This window comes from Carcharodon carcharias, chromosome 6, assembly GCF_017639515.1.
Source record: "Carcharodon carcharias isolate sCarCar2 chromosome 6, sCarCar2.pri, whole genome shotgun sequence".
Lineage (NCBI taxonomy): Eukaryota > Metazoa > Chordata > Chondrichthyes > Lamniformes > Lamnidae > Carcharodon > Carcharodon carcharias.
Window position 1 is genome coordinate 23,276,943 of NC_054472.1, and position 21,000 is coordinate 23,297,942.

Sequence of the window (21,000 nt, forward strand, 5' to 3'; positions counted from 1 at the left end):
AGTATTTGCAATAATTTGTGTAATTGAGCTACATCATGGGTGCTAGCAGAAAAATCAGATTTGTATTTATGATCTTGGAATCATCTGAAGTATGGAAGATACAACTTTTTGTTTGAGTGAGGTGTTATGCATTGCTATATCGATCAGCCAAGATCTAACCTCCGGATTATCTTTGCTGATTAAATCACCTTTTAACTCTGGCTTTTAGCTTTAAAGATTGTATGTCAGGAACTTGCTCACTGTTTTTATTTTGCATGCTTTTGCATGATGTCCAGAATTGTGAAGCTTCAAATAAGGGTTGAATGATTTGCTGGAAGATGATTCTTATAGCAAGAATGTTGGTGTTCCACAGGGATCCCTAATTTTGTTTCCTGTAAGAACTATAGCATCAAGCACAGCATGAGACCAGTTGTAAATGCAATCCAAACTTTTAATTGGCTTAGGGAAAGTGTGTCTGGATTCTCTAGAACTTGCAGAGCTAACAAACCTGAGCCTTTTGACTCTTGTGTAGTCATTGGTCCACTCTGATGTAGATGCTAGCAGCTCAGTAACTTAAATTCTAGTCCTGATGAAATAATTATGAAGCACGGTTGCTACTGGTCTGAAGGACACACAATTATCAGATGGTGAATTGAGCAGTAAATTCCACTAACATAGTTCCTTTAAACACAAAATCGTGTGTACTTTCTTCACAACTGTGGGGCAAAGCCTTTAAACATAGTTTTGTGAATGACAAGTCTGGACTAAAGATTAACAGATGAAAAGAACATAAAGAAAAGTACAACTAACTCTATTAACCCTTCCTCTTAAAGTAATGCTGTGGCAGCCGCCTTATCACCAGTTTTTTTCAAATTGGTGCACTAAAAGATTGCTGCCACATCATATGCATGTCTCTTCTACATTTCACAATTTTTTCATCTATGTTTAAATCTTTTCAGGGGTGAACACCTGTTGCTCTTTTTAGTGCAGACAGTTGCTAGGCAAACTGTGGAACACTGCCAGTATCGGCCACCTCGGATAAGGGAGGATAGAAACCGCAAAACTGCAAATGTTGATGGTTTGTACAATTTATGGGCCACTTCTTTGAGAATTGAAGTACAAATGTGTGAAATTTCTGTGGTCTTCTCTCGGTGCTTTGAGAGCTGCTTGTACTGCATATAAAATTCTGGAGATTAAATGTATGAAGTTAAAAGTCACAAAGATCCAGTGAGCAGGTTAAAGTTTTTTTCTAGTTTGGGTTTGTAGATAACTATTCTAGATTCCATTTGAAAATTTGGTAAAAGATCTCATTTACATCATCTTAGGTTGTCATAAAGTAGAAGGGGAGGTAAAATAAAAAAAAACTCTTGTCAATATAAATTATTCTTTGCACTGCTCAGATTTTACCTTAGCATTGAGGGAAGTTTCTTCATGGAGAAATTGTTGCTTTTGAAGCTGTTTAAATTTGGCGGAAACTAGTTGACTATCTCCATGAAGCTAACTGGCACTCATGTTCCTTCATTTCCATTTGGGAGGTATTTCTAACCAGATAATCCAGTACTGTCTGATATGATAATTACATATGCAAATAAACAACTAATTGTCAGTAAATAATAATTATCTGCAACCTAAGTAACATTCGCTACCAATTTCCAGCTACCTTCTAAAGCTTTGGAAATGCCTTTTCAACCACTGTTGGATATGTAATTCTGAATTATCAACTTGCAAACAAAGCTACAGAATAGAGCAAGAGCAGAAAAGAAATTTACATTTGTTTCTACTTCCTCAAAAATTGCATCTTTTGGTCTCATTTTAAACGTTATACTTGCTTTACATTCCAATTATCATTCCCCTGCAAGCAGGTCCATGTTAATGCTGCTGTGCCCACACAATTTAACATCCTGCATTATTAAGTAGTGCAGTGTACCACTCAGGTTGTTCGTTGCGTGCCTCTACCTACTTTAAGATGTATATTCAGAAAGCAGGTTCTTAGCTGCTCAGCACTTCTAGTTCTTCCAGGAAAATTGCCAGGCAGACTCTCATGGGCCCACACACTTGAGATGCATAATCAAGCAAAAATAGTTGCCAAGCTATAGTGCAACAAAATAGGAAGGATGAAAAAAAACTTGCTCAGGTGGATTTTGAAGGGTTAAAGGCCTTTAAAAGAAGGATCAGAGAGCTGGAAAGACATTAAATTTAGATGTGGAATTGTTGCCTTTGCATTCTCCTCTCTCTCTGGATGTTGGTCTTATGTAAATAAATCTGCCACTATATCTGTACGGTATCCAAGTAAAAATGTCAATTGTTGTATTCGTTCTCCCTGGTGCACATGAAAGCTCAATGGAGTTGTGATATGATATTGTCAAGTAAAGGGAACAGTTGAACACTGCTGCTACTTGGAAGTGTTCTGTAACATCGATCTGCACAAATGCTTGCTTTTAATGTCACAGCTGCAGAATTCTCTCAATTACTTTTGAAACAGAGGACAGGAATTCGGTATCAACTTACTTCAGCTATCAAATTTTAAGTAGCTTGTATGGATGTAGTCCAAAAAGCCACCACTTAAAATAAATGTTAATATTTGATTATTTTGAGTGATGGTGCAGTGTCAACATTGGACCAAATTTTAATTCTGTGCTGCTTCTGCTTTTATGATTTGAGTACATGGTTGAAGCCGTGCAACCAGCTCAAACTTTGTGACTGTCTACGTGACTAGCGTATTACTGCCCATTAGTCGGGTTTTATTGGTTGTGAGTGGACGTGTATTACTAATAGCAATGTAAAATCCATTACATTACATTTGCTCTATTACCCCCTCAGATTCTGATATGCCTGATCATGATTTGGAGCCTCCTAGATTTGCCCAATTGGCTTTGGAGCGTGTCCTTCAGGACTGGAATGCATTGAAATCTATGATAATGTTTGGATCACAGGAAAGCAAGGACCCGTAAGTAGTTACACAAGTTACTTGTTAGTGCATCGTATACAGTGTGAAAGCAAAGAAAAAAAGATTTTCTTTTACTATTTTTTAGGCTTAGTGCAAGCAGTCGGATAGCTCATCTACTGCCAGAAGAGCAGGTATACCTATCTCAACAAAGTGGTACAATCCGGCTAGACTGTTTTACACACTGTCTCATTGTAAAGTGTACAGCTGACATTTTGGTAAGCATCTCTTTGAAGGTCTAGCAGTGTGTACAGTATTTAGCACAGGACAGGTAGCTGTAGGTTAATTAATTTTAGAGCAACAGTGTAATAACGTTCACTCAAGATGAGCTCAATTAACTTTGTGCCATATGTTTAATTGGGGTTATATATGGGGTACTTTTATACACAAGTATATTGGGGTACTATATTTTTGACTTTGGAAAATTCTGCTGATTAGGGTACTCCTGGGTGGTGATGTAAACTGCTTTGTTGTATCAAATTCTGTTAAATGTCACCTTATCAATGGACAGATCTGCTTTCTTGCATTTCCTTCATAGTGCTTTCAAGTGTGTATTAACAGTGTAGACAGACATTGTATTGCACTTAATATTTTAAAAAAATATTTTGAAGCTTTTGGATACTTTACTTGGAACACTGGTGAAGGAGCTACAGAATAAATATACTCCAGGGCGCCGAGAAGAAGCCATCTCCGTCACCATGAGATTTCTACGCTCAGTAGCGAGAGTGTTTGTCATACTTAGTGTAGAAATGGCTTCATCAAAGAAAAAAAAGTAAGGAAAATGTTTATCTACAGAAATAGTGATAACCTTTTCATGTCTCTTGTAGCTTGAAATTATGCAACTTCTGATTTACCCGATTCTCAAAAATGTGTTTAGAACTTTTGCCTAGTTATATGTACGTTTCAGGGGGTAAAAAAGCATTGTAACAATAATTTTGCTGCACTAAAGGGTCTGTTTATTTGGCCTAGCCTACTTACCACTTGCCCAATTTACTGCTAACTTATACCTTAATATTTTGTTAAGCTAACAATTTTATCCTGGTAGAATCAATGTGTATCCCTTTATTTGGTTATTCATTGATGTAAAAGACTTGCGTTGTAGGAATTGTATCACAAGTCTTATGTTTTTGAGAAAATTTAAGTAACTGTTGGATTATCTTTTACAACTGAGTTTACAGAGGGTATATGCTACCTAATAAATTTCTGCTGTTTCATCAATTGTTTCCCATTCTTTTAGCAATTTTGTACCTCAACCAATTGGAAAATGCAAGCGGGTATTCCAGGCTTTGTTACCCTATGCTGTGGAGGAGCTCTGTAATGTAGCAGAATCGCTCATTGTTCCTGTTAGAATGGGCATTGCACGCCCAACAGCTCCCTTTACATTGGCAAGCACCAGCCTAGATGCTATGCAAGGCAGTGAAGAATTGTTCTCGGTAGAGCCGCTTCCTCCAAGGCAGTCCTCCGATCAATCCAGCAGGTAATTTCACAAATGTCATTTTTTTTGTTGATTAAGCTATTGATTTTTCAGTTAAGTGATTTCAACTGGAGGGAGACGAATTTGTGTTCTAATAAATCCATCCTGTTTTGCAGTTCTAGCCAGTCACAGTCTTCGTACATCATTCGCAATCCTCAACAGAGACACATCAGCCAGTCACAACCTGTTCGTGGCAGAGATGAGGAGCAAGATGATATTGTGACAGCGGATGTGGAAGAGGTAAGCCTATTTGGTACATAATTTTTTTGGTCAAATAAGAATGTATAGTAAACTAAGCCCTGCCAAATGTTGCAGATTTTTATTTTTTTTTATTTTCAGAGCCATTTCTATCACCTTGTTTAGTTCAGGCCCATCATGTTTGAGACTTCAAACAAATTATACTGAGAAACATCCAAAATTTCCCAAATAGACTCTTGAATTTGTGCCTTGTAACATCATTCAACACATTTTTGATGTAGACTTCAATTAGGCTGGGTGATAATAGATACTCACTTTGAGATAAGAGGGTTCTGGGAATTTCTAATCCCGTACACGTACACAGTCTTCGGAGCTGGAGACCATATCCTGGGAAAAAAAACAAGATTTATTAGCAAGTTTAACAAACTTGCTGGAGGTTTTTGAAGAGGTAACAGAGGGTTGATGGGGACAATGCTGTTGATGTAGTGCACCTGGACTTCCAAAAGGCATTTGATGCAGTGCCACATAACAGTCTAGTGGGAAAAGTTGTAGATCTTGGAATAAAAGGGATAGTAGCAACATGGATATGAAACTGGCTGACTAACAGGAAACAGAGTATTGGTTAATGGATGTTTTTTGAGCTTGAGGACAGTTTATAGTGAAGTTCCCCTGAGAGTCAGTGTTGGGACCCTTGCTTTTTCTAATATACATTAATGACCTAGACCTTGGTGTATAGGGCACAATTTAAAAATTTGCCAATGATACAAAATTTGGAAGCATTGCGAACTGAGGAGGATAGTATGGAACTTCAAAAGGTCAAAGTCAAGTTGGTGGAATGGCCAGACAGGTGACCGACCGATGAAGTTCAATGCAGAGAAATGTGAAGTGATTCATTTTGGTAGGAAGAACGTGGAGAGACAATATAAAATAAAGGGTACAACTGTAAAGGGGGTGCAAGAGTGAGGGACTTGAGTGTACATGTGAATAAGTCATTGAAGTTGGCAGGACAGGGTGAGACAGCAGTTAGTAAAGCATACAGTACCCTAGGCTTTATTAACAGGGGCATTGAGTGCAAGAGCAAGGAGGTTATGTTGAACTTGTATAAGACTCTGTTCTGCTTGAGGCCAAACTATTGTGTCCAGTTCTGAGCATCGCACTTTAGGAAAGGTGTGAAGGTATTGCAGAGATTACAGAAAAAAAATTCACGAGAATGGATCAGTAGTGAGAAACTTCAGTTATTAAGATAGACTGGAGACGTTAGGACTGGTTCTCTTGGAGAAGAGAAGGCTGAGAGGAGATTTGATAGAGGCATTCAAAATCATGAGGGGTTTGGACAGAGTACATAGATAGAAACTGTTTCCACCCGTGAGAGGATCGAGAACCAAAGAAACAACATCAAGTGATTAAGGTCTGGAATGCACTGCCCGAGTGTGATGGAGGCAGGTTCAACTGAAGTATGCTGTTATCTAAAAAAAAAGGAATGTACAGGATTACAGGGAGAAGGCAGGAGAATGGCTCTAAGTCAATTGGTCATTCGAAGAGCCGGTGCAGACACGATAGGCTAAACAGCCTCCTGCACTGTAACAATTCTATAATTTAGCCATACAGCTACATACCTTCCAACTTATTCATGAGGCCATTATGATGTGTGATGAAAGCATTGTAAATAGGATTACCCCATTCGTACAAATTCTCAATCAACATCGTTAAAGCCACAATTTGCTGCTTTTTTGATTACTTTCTGGGCCCCTCAATACCTGATATACAGCTAAAATAATCACGTTAAAACCTATTGATATCCATGAGATTTCAGGCTCCTAGTGGCTATAAACAATAATTTTTGTATATTGATTTACTGTATTCTGCGCAGCACAGTGACGCAGTGGTTAGCACTGCTGCCTCACAGCTCCAGGGACCCGGGTTTGACCTTGACCTCAGGTGTCTGTCTGCATGGAATTTGCACATCCTCCCTGTTTCCGTTTGGGTTTCCTCCCACCGTGCAAAGCTGTGCTGGTTAGATGGATTGGCTATGGTAAATTGTCCCCCAGTGTATGTATGTCTGTCTGCGTGTGTGCCCTGTGATGGACTGGCATCCCGTCCTGGGTGTGGCCCGCCTGGCTCCCATTGCCTGTCGGGATAGGTTCCGACTCCCTGCAACCCTGTATTGGCTGAAGCAGTTCTGGAAAAGCGGGTGAGTGAGTTGCTGTATTTTCAAATTGTAAATTAAATGAATAATTCATTCCTAATTGGGAAACTTTTATTTTTAGTTGAGGTAATAAAATAAAATATCTTGGGAAGTGAATTATAAGCTGTTTTATTTGAATATTACTTTGCACATAATTCCCAAAGGTTTCTTGTTGAAGTTGGTCAAGGAGGGAGAGTTCACATGTCATGCGTTGCAAAATTTTGAAAAGGGGGGAATAAAAAGCCAAAGTAACAGCAAGATGAAGTAAAACTTCTTGCTTCAGTATTGTGTTATGGCACAGCTGATAAATGCTAAACTGCTCAAATCCCAAAGGGAAACTTAAAACAACTGCCACAACTGTTTTGCAATTTGTATAAATTTCAAGATGCGTGCCTTGAATTCAGTAGTAATAAGACCACTGGGTCTTGTAGGTTTCCTATAAAACTAAAATTAAACCTTTATTAATAGAAGAAATGATTTAAAGTACATAAATCTAGAAATTACTAAAATAACTTCCAAATCCCCTAGTTAATCTAACTCCCAGTTAACACTTTCGTTAAGGCAACAGTAAGACACACAGATTTTAAAAGACACAGGCAAAGAAACACAAAACCCTGAACAATTCAATCAGTGAGTTTTCTTAACTTCAGTTCTTTGTAGACAGCAGCTCAAGGCTTAGTAGATGCTGGAGGCTTTTCACACTTGTTAGATCTTAGAATTCCTACCCTTACACATAGACTTTGCTTCTTTATACATATTTTCTCCTTTAAATGCAAATTCCCATCGTTTCACTATGTTTTTGGACTTTACCTCTCTAATAATAAAAATCTCTCAGTACCAATTTTACCAATAATCTTTGGGGAAAATAAACACAGTCTCAGTGGCCCTCTCACCTCATGGTCATAAACTAGTTCAAAAGGGCTAAAACCAATCAATGCACTAGGAGCTTCCCTAATAGCAAATAACAAGAATGGAATTTGCCTATCTCAATCCTGTGGATAATCCTGACTATATGTCCTTGCCATAGTTTTTTGGAGTTTGATGCCATCTTTCTAAAGCCCCTTGTGATTCAGGCTGATAAGCTATTGACGTAAATTGTTTTATCCCCAAACTGTTCATTACTTCCTTAAACAGCTATGACATGAAATTTGAACCCCAATTGAATTGTACTTCTTTAGGTAAACCATATCTTGTAAAAAAAAAAATTTAGTTAACTCTTCCACAATTTTCTTTGTAATATTTCTCATAGACTCATTGACATATATAGCACAGAAGGAGGCCATTCGGTTTATCAAGTCTGCACCGGTCAACAAAGATCTGACTACATTAATCCCATTTTCTAGCACTTGGCCCATAGCCTTGAAGACTATGGCAACGCAAGTGAATATCAAAATACTACTTAAATGTTACAAGAGTTTCTGACTCAACCACCCTTTCAGCCAGTGAGTTCCAGACTCTCACCACCCTGTGGGTGAAAAAAATTCTCCTCAACTCCCCTCTTAGCCTTCTACCTCTTACCTTAAATCTATGCCCCCGGTTATTGACCCCTCTACTAATGGAAAAAGTGCCTTCCTATCCACCTTATCTATGCCCCTCATAATCTTATACATCTCTATCACATTCCCTCTCAACTTTCGCTGCTCCAAGGAAAACAACCCCAGCCTATCCAACCTTTCCTCATAGCTCAGATCCTCCAGCCCAGGCAGCATCCCGGTAAATCTCCTCTGCACCCTCTCCAGTGTAATCACATCCTTCTTATAATGTGGTGACCAGAACTGCATGCAGTACTCCAGTTGTGGCCTAACCAGTGTTTTCTACAGTTCCAACATAACCTCCCTGCTCTTGCCTTTATTAGCCAAGGCATAGAATACAAGTATCCCATATGCCGCCTTAACCACCTTATCTACCTACCCTGCTACCTTCTGTGGACATGCAAGGTCTCATCCTTTTTTTTTAATAATGGGACATTAGCAGTCCCCCAGTCCTCTGACAGCTCACCTGTGGCCAGAGAGGATTTGAAAATTACTGCCAGGGCCCTTGATATCTCTTCCCTTGCCTCTTTCAACAGCCTGGGATACATCTCATTCTGGCCTGCAGATTTACCAATTTTAAGGCCTCTAAACCCACTAGTACCTCCTTTCTCTCTAAGTTAATTTCCTCTAATATTTCACAGTCCTCCACCCTGATGTCTATACCTGAGTTATCCTTTTCCATTGTGAAGACCGATGCAAAGTATTCGTTGAGGACTGTACCCATGTCTTCTGAGCCCCCGCACACATTACCTCTATGGTTCCTATTTGGCCCTACTTATTCTCTTGCCCTTTATATATTTTTTAAAAACCCTTTGGGTTTCCTTTATTCTACCCACTAATGCTTGTAACCAACTCATATGCACTCAGAATAGCCTTTTTTACCACAACATAGTTCACTGACATTTCTTCTGACAGTGAAGCATAAACCTCATGTGCTCTACCCACCAACCTGGCTTGTAGCAACAACGTCCAGTTTTCCTGTGGCCATTTCATCTGTTTAGCTATTTTCTCAAATGAAATAAAGAATGCTTCCACATCTCCTTCTTCAAACTTTGGAAGAGCTTGTACAAATTTAAACATCTCCCCACTGGGTTCGGATCTGGAAATAAGTCCTTCCTCACCTACTGGTGCCTGGAATTCTCTCTCTCTTTTTTCTCTTTCCTCCTTTTCTAATCTCACCATTTCTAATTCTCTTTCTTGCTTTCTTTCTTTCTCCTGCCTTTCTGCCAGTTCTCTTTGAAATGCCCTTTCTTTTTCCTTTTTCTTTCTCTGCCCCTTTTCTGCTGCCTTTAGCTCAAGTTTTTTCATTTCCTTTGCTTGTTCAAGTTCAGGCTTCTTCAGATGTAACTGAAGTGTCACTATCTCCAGCTGTGATTCACTAGAGTCAGGTATCAATTCCAACTTAAATGCTGTACTACACCTTCAACTACGTCTGCTTTCTTTTCCCCTGCAGGTAATCCTAATTTTAATTTATCTGCAAATTCCACTAATTAACTTGATTTACTTTTGTGAACCAGCCAAAGTTATAACTTGAACTCCCAGACAAGCCTTAGCAAGTGCCAAAGCCATATTGCAGTCTCACCACTTTATATATAAAAAAAACCTCACACCAGCTGCTGAATTCAAAGTGCTTCCCTTACTCATGGCTTTAAGATTCACCAACTTCAAACCAATCAAGGAGTCTCAAATATATCCCGCAACGAGCCCCCAACTTTTGTTATGGCACAGCCAATGGTAAATGCTGAGCTGCCCAAATCACAAAGACAGCTGCCACAACTGTTTTGCAATTTGTATAAATTTCGAGATGCGTGCCTTGAATTCAGTAGTAATAAGACCACCGAGTTGCATTGGTGTCTTACAAAACTAAATTAAACCTTTATTAATAGAAGAAAAGATTTTAAGTACATACATCGATCTACAAATTACTACTGTGATAACTTCTAAATCCTCTAACTCCCAGTTACACTTTTGTTATGGCAACAGTAAGACACACAGATTTTAAAAGACCCTGGTAAAGAACACAACACCCTGAACAATCCAATTCAAAGTGAGTTTTCTTATTTTCAGTTACTTGTAGACAGCAGCTTGAGGCTTAGATGCTGGCGCCTTTTCACATTTGTTAGACCTTAGAATGCCTTCCCTTACACACAGCCTTCGCTCCTTTATACATTTGAATGCAAATTTCCATTACTTCACGATGTCTTTGGACTTTACCTCTCTAATAATAAAAATCTCTCATAGTACCAATTTTACCAATAATCTTTGGGGGAAATAAACACTTTTTTAACTTCTGGCTAGGTGAAACATTTCACACCCTCTTTTGAATTCAAGCTAGACTGGTTTATTTAAAAATGCAAATGTTCCCTTTACACCTATGTCTACCTACTTAACATTTCAAACCTATCTTATCTTATACATCAAAGCCTTCAGATGCCTTTAATTCAATTAAGTCTCATTCTCTCACAATCGCACTCGTGTTTTCTCTCTCTCTCTCTCTCTCTCATTTGTTCTCTCTCTCTCTCATTCGTTCTCTCTCTCTCATTCGTTCTCTCTCTCTCATTCGTTCTCTCTCTCTCACTCTCATTCGTTCTCTCTCTCTCATTCGTTCTCTCTCATTCGTTCTCTCTCTCTCTCATTCGTTCTCTCTCTCTCTCATTCGTTCTCTCTCTCTCTCATTCGTTCTCTCTCTCTCTCTCATTCGTTCTCTCTCTCTCTCTCATTCGTTCTCTCTCTCTCTCATTCGTTCTCTCTCTCTCTCATTCGTTCTCTCTCTCTCTCATTCGTTCTCTCTCTCTCTCATTCGTGTTCTCTCTCTCTCTCATTTGTTCTCTCTCTCATTTGTTCTCTCTCTCATTCGTTCTCTCTCTCATTCGTTCTCTCTCTCATTCGTTCTCTCTCTCTCTCATTCGTTCTCTCTCTCTCTCTCTCATTCGTTCTCTCTCTCTCTCATTCGTTCTCTCGCTCTCTCTCATTCGTTCTCTCGCTCTCTCTCATTCGTTCTCTCTCTCTCATTCGTTCTCTCTCTCTCATTCGTTCTCTCTCTCTCATTCGTTCTCTCTCTCTCATTCGTTCTCTCTCTCATTCGTTCTCTCTCTCTCTCATTCGTGTTCTCTCTCTCATTCGTTCTCTCTCTCTCTCTCATTCGTTCTCTCTCTCTCTCATTCGTTCTCTCTCTCTCTCATTCGTGTTCTCTCTCTCTCTCTCTCATTCGTTCTCTCTCTCATTCGTGTTCTCTCTCTCTCTCTCATTCGTTCTCTCTCTCTCTCATTCGTTCTCTCGTTCTCTCATCCGTTCTCTCTCTCTCTCATCCGTTCTCTCTCTCTCTCATCCGTTCTCTCTCTCTCTCTCATCCGTTCTCTCTCTCTCTCATCCGTTCTCTCTCTCTCTCATCCGTTCTCTCTCTCTCTCATCCGTTCTCTCTCTCTCTCATCCGTTCTCTCTCTCTCTCATCCGTTCTCTCTCTCTCTCATCCGTTCTCTCTCTCTCTCATCCGTTCTCTCTCTCTCTCATCCGTTCTCTCTCTCTCATTCGTTTTCTCTCTCATTCGTTCTCTCTCTCTCTCATTCGTTCTCTCTTTCTCTCTCATTCGTTCTCTCTCTCATTCGTTCTCTCTCTCATTCGTTCTCTCTCTCATTCGTTCTCTCTCTCATTCGTGTTCTCTCTCTCTCATTCGTGTTCTCTCTCTCTCATTCGTGTTCTCTCTCTCTCATTCGTGTTCTCTCTCTCTCATTCGTGTTCTCTCTCTCATTCGTTCTCTCTCTCTCTCATTCGTTCTCTCTCTCTCTCCCTCATTCGTTCTCTCTCTCTCTCATTCGTTCTCTCTCTCATTCGTTCTCTCTCTCTCTCATTCGTGTTCTCTCTCTCTCTCTTTCATTTGTTCTCTCTCTCATTCGTTCTCTCTCTCTCTCTCATTCGTTCTCTCTCTCTCTCTCTCTCATTCGTTCTCTCTCTCTCTCATTCGTTCTCTCTCTCTCTCATTCGTTCTCTCTCTCTCTCATTCGTTCTCTCTCTCTCTCATTCGTTCTCTCTCTCTCTCATTCGTTCTCTCTCTCTCTCATTCGTTCTCTCTCTCTCTCATTCGTTCTCTCTCTCTCTCATTCGTTCTCTCTCTCTCTCATTCGTTCTCTCTCTCTCTCGTTCTCTCTCTCTCTCATTCGTGTTCTCTCTCTCTCTCATTCGTGTTCTCTCTCTCTCTCATTCGTGTTCTCTCTCTCTCATTCGTTCTCTCTCATTCGTTCTCTCTCTCTCTCTCATTCGTTCTCTCTCTCTCTCTCATTCGTTCTCTCTCTCTCTCATTCGTTCTCTCTCTCTCTCATTCGTTCTCTCTCTCTCTCATTCGTTCTCTCTCTCTCTCTCTCTCATTCGTTCTCTCTCTCTCTCTCATTCGTTCTCTCTCTCATTCGTTCTCTCTCTCATTCGTTCTCTCTCTCATTCGTTCTCTCTCTCTCTCATTCGTTCTCTCTCTCTCTCATTCGTTCTCTCTCTCTCTCATTCGTTCTCTCTCTCTCTCATTCGTTCTCTCTCTCTCTCTCATTCGTTCTCTCTCTCTCTCTCATTCGTTCTCTCTCTCTCTCTCATTCGTGTTCTCTCTCTCATTCGTGTTCTCTCTCTCTCTCTCGTGTTCTCTCTCTCTCTCTCATTCGTGTTCTCTCTCTCGTTCGTTCTCTCTCTCTCTCTCTCGTTCGTTCTCTCTCTCTCTCTCTCGTTCGTTCTCTCTCTCGTTCGTTCTCTCTCTCGTTCGTTCTCTCTCTCGTTCGTTCTCTCTCTCGTTCGTTCTCTCTCTCGTTCGTTCTCTCTCTCTCGTTCGTTCTCTCTCTCTCGTTCGTTCTCTCTCTCTCGTTCGTTCTCTCTCTCTCGTTCGTTCTCTCTCTCTCGTTCGTTCTCTCTCTCTCATTCGTTCTCTCTCTCTCATTCGTTCTCTCTCTCTCATTCGTTCTCTCTCTCTCATTCGTTCTCTCTCTCTCATTCGTTCTCTCTCTCTCATTCGTTCTCTCTCTCTCACTCACACATACTCTCTGACTCACATACAACATTTTCATGATATTGGAATTTTTGTAAAATAGATAATTACTCTATTTTACAAAAATTCCAATAACATCATGAAACTTATTATATTTTCCTGACAATTGCAAGCAGCATTCTAAGTGAGAAACATATTAAATTGTGTTAAGTGACAGCCATGGCAAAGTAGTAAAAACACTTTATCATAAATTCTTGTAATAACCCAAATACAGAAATTTGATGGATTTGGAGAATTGTTTTAGGGCTAGGGCTGTATTTGCAAAATTTCTTAACCACAAATCTATTCTTTCACGGGATGTGGGCCTCGCTGGCTAGGCCAGCATTTATTGTCTATCCCTAATTGCCCTTGAGAAGGTAGTGGGGAGCTGCTTTGTTGAACCGCTGCAGTCCATATAGTGTAGATATCCCCACAGTGCTGTTAGGGAGGGAGTTCCAGGATTTTGGCCCAGTGACAGTGAAGGAACAGCAACATATTTCCAAGCCAGGATGGTCTGTGGCTTGGAGAGGAACTTGCAGGTAGTGTTCCTGTGCATCTGCTGCCCTTGTCCTCCTTAGTGCTAGAGGTTGTGGATTTGGAAGGTGCTGCTGAAGGAGCTTTGTGAGTTGCTGCAGCGCATACTGTAGATTATCCACACTGCTGTCACTGTGCGTTGACGGTGGAGGGACTCGATCTTGAATGTGGCGGATGGAGTGCCAATCACTTGGGGCTGCTTTGCCCTAGCTGGTGTTAACTGCTTGAGTGTTGTTGGAGCTGCACTCATCCAGGCAAGTGGTGAGTATTCCATCACACTCCTGGCTTGTGCCTTGTAGATAGTGGAGAGGCTTTGGGTAGGTGAATTTCTTGTTACAGAATTCCCAGCCTCTGATCTGTCCTTGTAGCCACAGTACTTATATGGTTGGTAATGCCATTGAATGTTAAGGGGAGATGGTTGGATTCTCTCTTGTTGGAGATGGTCATTGCCCAGCACTTGTGTGGCATGAATGTTACTTGTCAGCCCAAGCCTGGATATTGTCCAGGTCTTGCTGCATCTGGACATGGACTGCTTCAGTGTCTGACGAGTCACGAGTGGTGCTGAACATAGTGGCGTTGTTCAATGATTGCATAAAGGTCAGAGGGAAGGTCATTGAAGAAGCAGCTGAAGATGGTTTTGCCTAGGACATTACCCTGAGAAACTCCTGGAGTGATGTCCCAGGACTGAGATGATTGACCTCCAACAACCACAACCATCTTATTTTGTGCTGGGTATGACTCCAACCAGTGGAGAGTTTTCCACCTGATTCCCGTTGACTTCAATTTTGCCACAGCTCCATGATGCCGCACTTGGTCAAATGTGGCCTTGATTTCACTCTCATCTCCTGAATTCGGAGTTATTAATAGCTTAAAGCTTTTGTTAAAGTCTACTCCTGGAGCTTTGGTGCCTCTGCAATTGCTGCTATTTAACAGCTTCAGCTTTCTTAAGCTATCTGTAAGAACAATGGAATAAGTTTGTTTTCATTTTAAATATTCCTTGATTATTTAAGGTTAATCTTGAACTTTTTGAAAATCTGCCTATTAATTTTAGTGGAAAATACCTTGTGTGTGTATATACACATTCAAAACAGATAAAGTGCTTCATGTGTATGTTTAGCAAACAAACATTACCTTCCTTGGTTACTGAATGGTGATATAGCACATAGTCAAAAAACACTGACATTCTTTGCTTACCACTTTATCAACAAACAAATAAGTTGAAGTACACGGGCATTCGTGCACTTTTTAAGATCACATGCCCCAATGATGGCAACTTTTACTGATTTGTGGTTTAACTTTCAGACATAATTTGCCACATCCTGATTTCTAATTAGCTACATGACATGTAGTGACTAATGTATTCAGCAACACTACTGTAGCCAACAGCTTCAATTACAACAGGTTAACTGGCTGAAAAAGTCAGAAAATGCTGGAAACACGTAGCAGGTTACGAAAGGTCACAGACCTGAAATGTTAACTCTATTTCTCTCCACAGATGCTGCCACACCTGCTGTGCATTTCCAGCACGTTTTGTTTTTACTTCAGATTTCCAGCATCTTCAGTATTCTACTTTTTGATTAGAGGTTAACTGGCTGTTTTGTTTTCTTACATGGTAGTGTCTACACTGAATAATTAATTCATGAGCTGTGAAGCACATTGGGAGGTGCTGAAAACATGAATGCAGATCATCATGACTTTATGGCTTCTTGACCTAACAGCAAAATTTTAGCATTACTATGATTTTCAGAATTTGTTTTGCACTGTTCTAGGTTGAGGTGGTTGAGGGAGTAGCTGGAGAAGAGGATCATCATGATGAGCAAGAAGAACAGGGTGAAGAAAATACAGAAGCTGAAGGGCAACATGATGAACATGATGATGATGGTATAGAACTTGTGCTTTATACTCTCAAGCTATAACTATCTAGCCCTGGTACTGATTGTTAATGCGCTGTAAAGTGTGTAACCTTTTTTAGGTTCTAATTATTGAGGGTTCCTTCTCCAGTATACACTCCAGTTATCCCTGCTGGGAAATTTGCTTTAGACGTTTTGTTTGCATGTCATTCAATTGAGATTCATTCCTGTTAATTCAGCTTACTTGAATTATTTCTGTTGGCTTTCATTGTTTCATAGTTTGCCATTGTGAGATTTGAACTCTTGATACTCTTTTGAGTAAACCTGTTTCCATCTGTTTCAGATGAAGTTACATTGTTTCATAGTTTGCCATTGTGAGATTTGAACTCTTGATTTCAGATGAAGTTACATTGTTTCATAGTTTTGCCATTGTGAGATTTGAACTCTTGATCTTGGGGTTACAAACCCAGTACCATAACCACTTGACTATTTAGGCCAAGCCCCTCTGTTGGCTTTCATGGTGAACTACACCTGTGTATGCACTTGATTCTGTTAAGGGCCTTTAAAAGAATGGTGGTTGGAAATCAGCCTTAAAAACAAGATAATTGTGTTGTGCTTCATTCTTGATTTGTGTTGAGCAATTTTGTTTTGTTTGACTAATTTAGGGAGTGATATGGAACTTGATCTCTTGGCGGCAGCAGAGACTGAAAGTGACAGCGAGAGCAACCATAGCAACCAGGACAATGCCAGTGGGCGCAGGAGTGTTGTCACTGCAGCTACTGCAGGGTCTGAAGCAGGTGATTTAATTATAATTGTGTTTAAATTACTAAAATTCAAAATGTAAAACAGCTGCTGTTAATGTTAACTAGGTAAATAGGCCACTTGGAAGAGACTGGTTGATTGCTATTTACTCTTGAAGTGCATTATCTCTCTGGTACTTTTTAATGGGATATCTTAATCAAGCTTTATGTTTATGCTGCTTTGTAACAATCACCATCATGTGCAGAAACATATTTAATCTGCGTAATGTGGTATCTCCAGAAGTTCTGCAGTATATTGTTTTTTGCCATCTTTGTTGTTGACATATCTAAATCCTAAATTTCTGAAATCCTCACTGAGATTGAAAAGTACCTGTTTCACATGAATATTGTAGTTAATTTTATCAAAGTATAAATAAGGCATTCTTGTCAGTCTGAGCCTAATTAACAGAGCATGGTTACTTGTCTTTTTAACCTGAACAAGCAATAACTTTTGATTACCAAGGTGCCAGCAGTGTTCCAGCATTTTTCTCAGAGGATGACTCTCAATCCAATGACTCCAGTGATTCTGACAGTAGCAGCAGCCAGAGTGATGATGAAGAACAGGATACATTTTTGCAGGATGAGCCTTTGGAGAGAACCACCAGCAGTTCTCATGCAAACAGTGCAGCACAGGCACCACGCTCCATGCAATGGGCTGTACGCAGCACCCAGAACCAAAGGTCGACTAATACCACTCCATCTAGCACTAGCACTCCTGCAGGTGAGCCCTAATGGAAAATTGCTTGCTGAGTTTAAAATTCAGAAAACTTCTAAAATGTAAGGGGGTGGAATTTTACAAGATGAGTTGATGGTGAATTGTCAGTGTTTGCCGTTATTATCCCTTTGGAATAGACCACAACCTCAGGATGGTGGGCATGCACAGATTGGTGCAGAAGTTTTGAAGTTGTGTTTTTTTTACTCAGAGCTCCAGTGCAGGCTACACTGTGGCAATCAGTGAGCAATTAAACTTTCCTCCACCAGATTGGCTTTTGAAACCCCTTGAAAGTTACACCTTCAATCAGGTGTAACTGGGTTTTTAACTGTGCTTAATAAAATTTGATGAACAGCAGAATTGTCCATGAAAAGTTAATCTTCGAATTGTGGAGTGATTTTAAGTGATTAATTGGAAAGACTTTTCAGAATATTTAAGCTTCTTCCTTCACCCCATGTGTGTCCCAAACTTTAATTTTCTCCATGTTTAAAAAAAATTAAGTAGTTTTATGTTATTGCTTTTAGTTTCCTGTTTTGGGCTGTGCCACAACCCTTTGATGTGATTGGCTTTTTGGACAACCCAATGACATCATGTCAAAGGGATCAATCATTTAAGATTTTTATTTGTGGCTTAATTTGAAATTTCCATGCGAAACAAATTCAAAAAGGCCCTAGGATTACATAGGTCTGAATTTTCCCGGACCTGTGGAAACTAGTTTGGAGCCATGGGGAGCAGGAAAATAAGGGGAAACCATTTGGGACACATCTTCTGATATCTTCCTGCCTCCAGCAGATTTTCCCAGGAGTGGGCTGGGAACAAAGTTTCTAGCCTGTTCCATGGAGATGAGCAGCCAATGAAGGCCCCATTTGGGAACCATTTCCCTCAGTTGCAGTGCCCCCCACCACCGCCCAACATTGAAGCCTATTAGCACTTTGGAGGCAACCTCCGAGCAGCAGGCAGGGAGCCATCAGAATCAGAGGCTCTGCGCCCCCATGAAGGAACCACCAGGATGAAAGGCTTTGATGGCAGACAAAACCAATTCTGTGGGGATGTTCACCCTCCACAGCAATGGCCCTACTAGCTGCGTAGGCCTTTTTATTCTCAAATATACAGAAGGTGGTTAAGAGCATCTCCCTGTTCATGATCATCATTCTGCCTCAGCAGTGCCCGCCTCTCCTGGTGGGGCTGCAGTGTGTTCTCTGCTACAGGCCCTTTGGGCCCCCCCACCTTGGGAAGTCATCAGTTGCCCTTGGAAACAACCAATTAGAAGCCCACTTCCTGAAAGGTTGTGTTGCTGGATGCCCTGATAATCTGCGTGGGTTTGGAATCCCCATATGGTCTCAACGTTGGAAACCTGATGAAAGCAAAAAGTGCGGATGCTGGAAATCCGAAACAAAAACAAAAATAAAAATACCTGGAAAAACTCAGCAGGTCTGACAGCATCTGCGGAGAGGAATACAGTTAACGTTTCGAGTCCGTATGATTCTTCATCAGGTTCTGATGAAGAGTCATATGGACTCGAAATGTTAACTATATTCCTCTCTGCAGATGCTGTCAAACCTGCTGAGTTTTTCCAGGTAGTTTTATTTTTGTTTTTGTTGGGAACCTGATGCCCGCCAGGAAATTCAGCCCATTGTAACTGAAAACTGTTTTATTGTAACTGGCTCTAATTCTTTAACTTGTGTGTAAAGAGATGTGGGTGTGGGAAAATGTCCCTACTTTTATTCGGTGTATATATTGTGATCTTAACAGTGGTCTTGATCATTTATCTGTATTTCAGGTGGCTCAGCAGGCTTAATTTATATTGATCCATCTACCTTGCGACGCAGTGCTACAATCAGTACTAGTGCAGCTGCAGCAGCTGCAGCTCTGGAGGCCAGCAATTCCAGCAGTTACCTCACGTCAGCAAGTAGCCTGGCAAGAGCCTATAGTATTGTTATACGGCAGATCTCTGACCTCATGGGTTTAATCCCAAAGTATAACCACTTGGTGTACTCTCAGATACCAGCTGCCTTGAAAATAACTTACCAGGATGCCATGAACTTGCAGGTTTGTTCTGTTTAAGTGCTAATAAAATAGAAATAGTAAGTATATGCAGTGCCATTTTTGCTTTTAATGATTTGTTGTGAAATCTTAATCATAGTCTTTTTTTCTTAATTCCTTACCTTCAGGTACCTACTAATGAAGCATTCCTCTTTTTCTCTCAAAGTTTTGTTTTTCATAATTCCATTGTTTCCCCTTTGTCTCTATTTGGTTTCTTCAGTTTCATTTGCTTGATTTTGTGGTCTTCCTATCCTGTTCTTTCACTATTTACATTTTGAAATTTTACACACTGGTGCCTTCCATGACTGCCCATTTCATCCATCTATGCAATGGAAGAGCACACCTCGTCCAGGAGACCCACTTCCCTAGCCTCCATGCTAGCTGACATTGCAATGGTTGCCTCTCCTTAACTACAGTCCCCCTGCCTTTCCAAACAGATGCAATAACCTCTCCCTCAGACTAAATACATATGCCTCCACTGCCAATCTCCAACTGTGCCCATCTCTCCAGTTTGAATCATTGTAATCAGGTTTCCAGTTTTCCTGCAGCACCAAAATAACCTTAGCCAAAGCCGTCAGCAGCGTTTTCAGTAACTGTGACCGTAATATCCCTCCTCAACCTCTGTAGCTGTTAACATGGTCCACCATCCTCTTCCAATGCTTCTCCTATATTATGCAGCTAACGGAACTGCCCTTCCTTGGTTCCGCTCTTTCTTATCCAGACGTAGTTCCCGCACTCTCAACTCGAGGATCTGTCTTTACCCTGCCACCACTCATTTCTCATAACTGCTTCTCCTTGGCAGCATCATCCATAGACATTGGGTCAATTCTCACACATGTATTCAATGACGCTAGCCAGCTCTACCTCTCCACCATCTCTATCTGGTCTTTACTACATCCCTGTTGTCAGACTGTGTGTCTGACTTCCCATTCTCTTCCAGCATTCCAGAGGAACCATTTGTTCTGCAACATCTTGATAGCCTCCTTAATTGCCCCAAAACCCCATCCCCCTTCCCTTTTCACAGCACCTTTTCATGTAACACCTGCCCTTTTATCTCCTCTATCTCACTGTCCAAGGTCCCAAACACACTCCTTCCAAGTGAAACAAGAATTTGTGTACTACTTTCAATTTAGTATATTGTATTCACTGCTCCCATTGTGATCTGCTTTACTTTGGGGAGAGCAAATGCAGATTGGGTGACCACTTAAGGGAAAACAGCCATTTAATCAGCAAGCGTGAGCTTCCAGTCGCTTGTCATTTTAATTCTCCACCTTGCTTTCATGCTGACCTCTGTGTCCTCAGCCTCCAGCAATGTTCCAGTGAAGCTCAAAGAGGAAAAGTGTTTGTTTGAAATATCCCAGAGGATGTGCTGGGGTTCCACCTGGAAGTACTTGTGCAAGGACTGCCTGGGAAGTTTAAACTTCTGATGAGCATTTACCCTGCACCTGGAACCATCCAGCACTCCAATTTAAATCAGAGATTTCAGATGGTTCTGATTCTCTTGTCAGGATAGTTTACCTAGTAAACGTTACAAGGATTAAACCATTTTTAACTCCTGAGTAACTATGGTACTGACTCCCCCTGACTACTCTGCACGGCCCCCCCCCCCCCAAAAAAATCCCCACAATTACTTGACTCTTCCCACCAACAACCACCCTAATCCCTCACCCACTTACCTTACACGCGCACCTTCTGCCTGGCTTCTTTAAACGTACCTGGTTTACGGCAGCTGGAGCTGTTAAAAGGGGGG

The 21,000-nt window shown here is 40.8% G+C and overlaps 1 protein-coding gene across 6 annotated transcripts in view; it reads left to right on the top strand.

The window, feature by feature from the left end:
- Positions 1–21,000, top strand: part of ubr5 (ubiquitin protein ligase E3 component n-recognin 5) — a 155,367-nt gene that overhangs the window by 106,109 nt on the left and 28,258 nt on the right. For all 6 annotated transcript variants that reach the window (XM_041189352.1, XM_041189353.1, XM_041189354.1 and 3 more), the window contains 10 exons: positions 939–1,057; positions 2,800–2,926; positions 3,012–3,141; positions 3,535–3,695; positions 4,161–4,400; positions 4,514–4,637; positions 15,615–15,726; positions 16,361–16,492; positions 16,959–17,216; positions 18,988–19,256. In XM_041189352.1, coding sequence (XP_041045286.1) covers positions 939–1,057; positions 2,800–2,926; positions 3,012–3,141; positions 3,535–3,695; positions 4,161–4,400; positions 4,514–4,637; positions 15,615–15,726; positions 16,361–16,492; positions 16,959–17,216; positions 18,988–19,256 — 1,672 coding nt within the window. The remainder of the gene's footprint in view (positions 1–938; positions 1,058–2,799; positions 2,927–3,011; positions 3,142–3,534; positions 3,696–4,160; positions 4,401–4,513; positions 4,638–15,614; positions 15,727–16,360; positions 16,493–16,958; positions 17,217–18,987; positions 19,257–21,000) is intronic.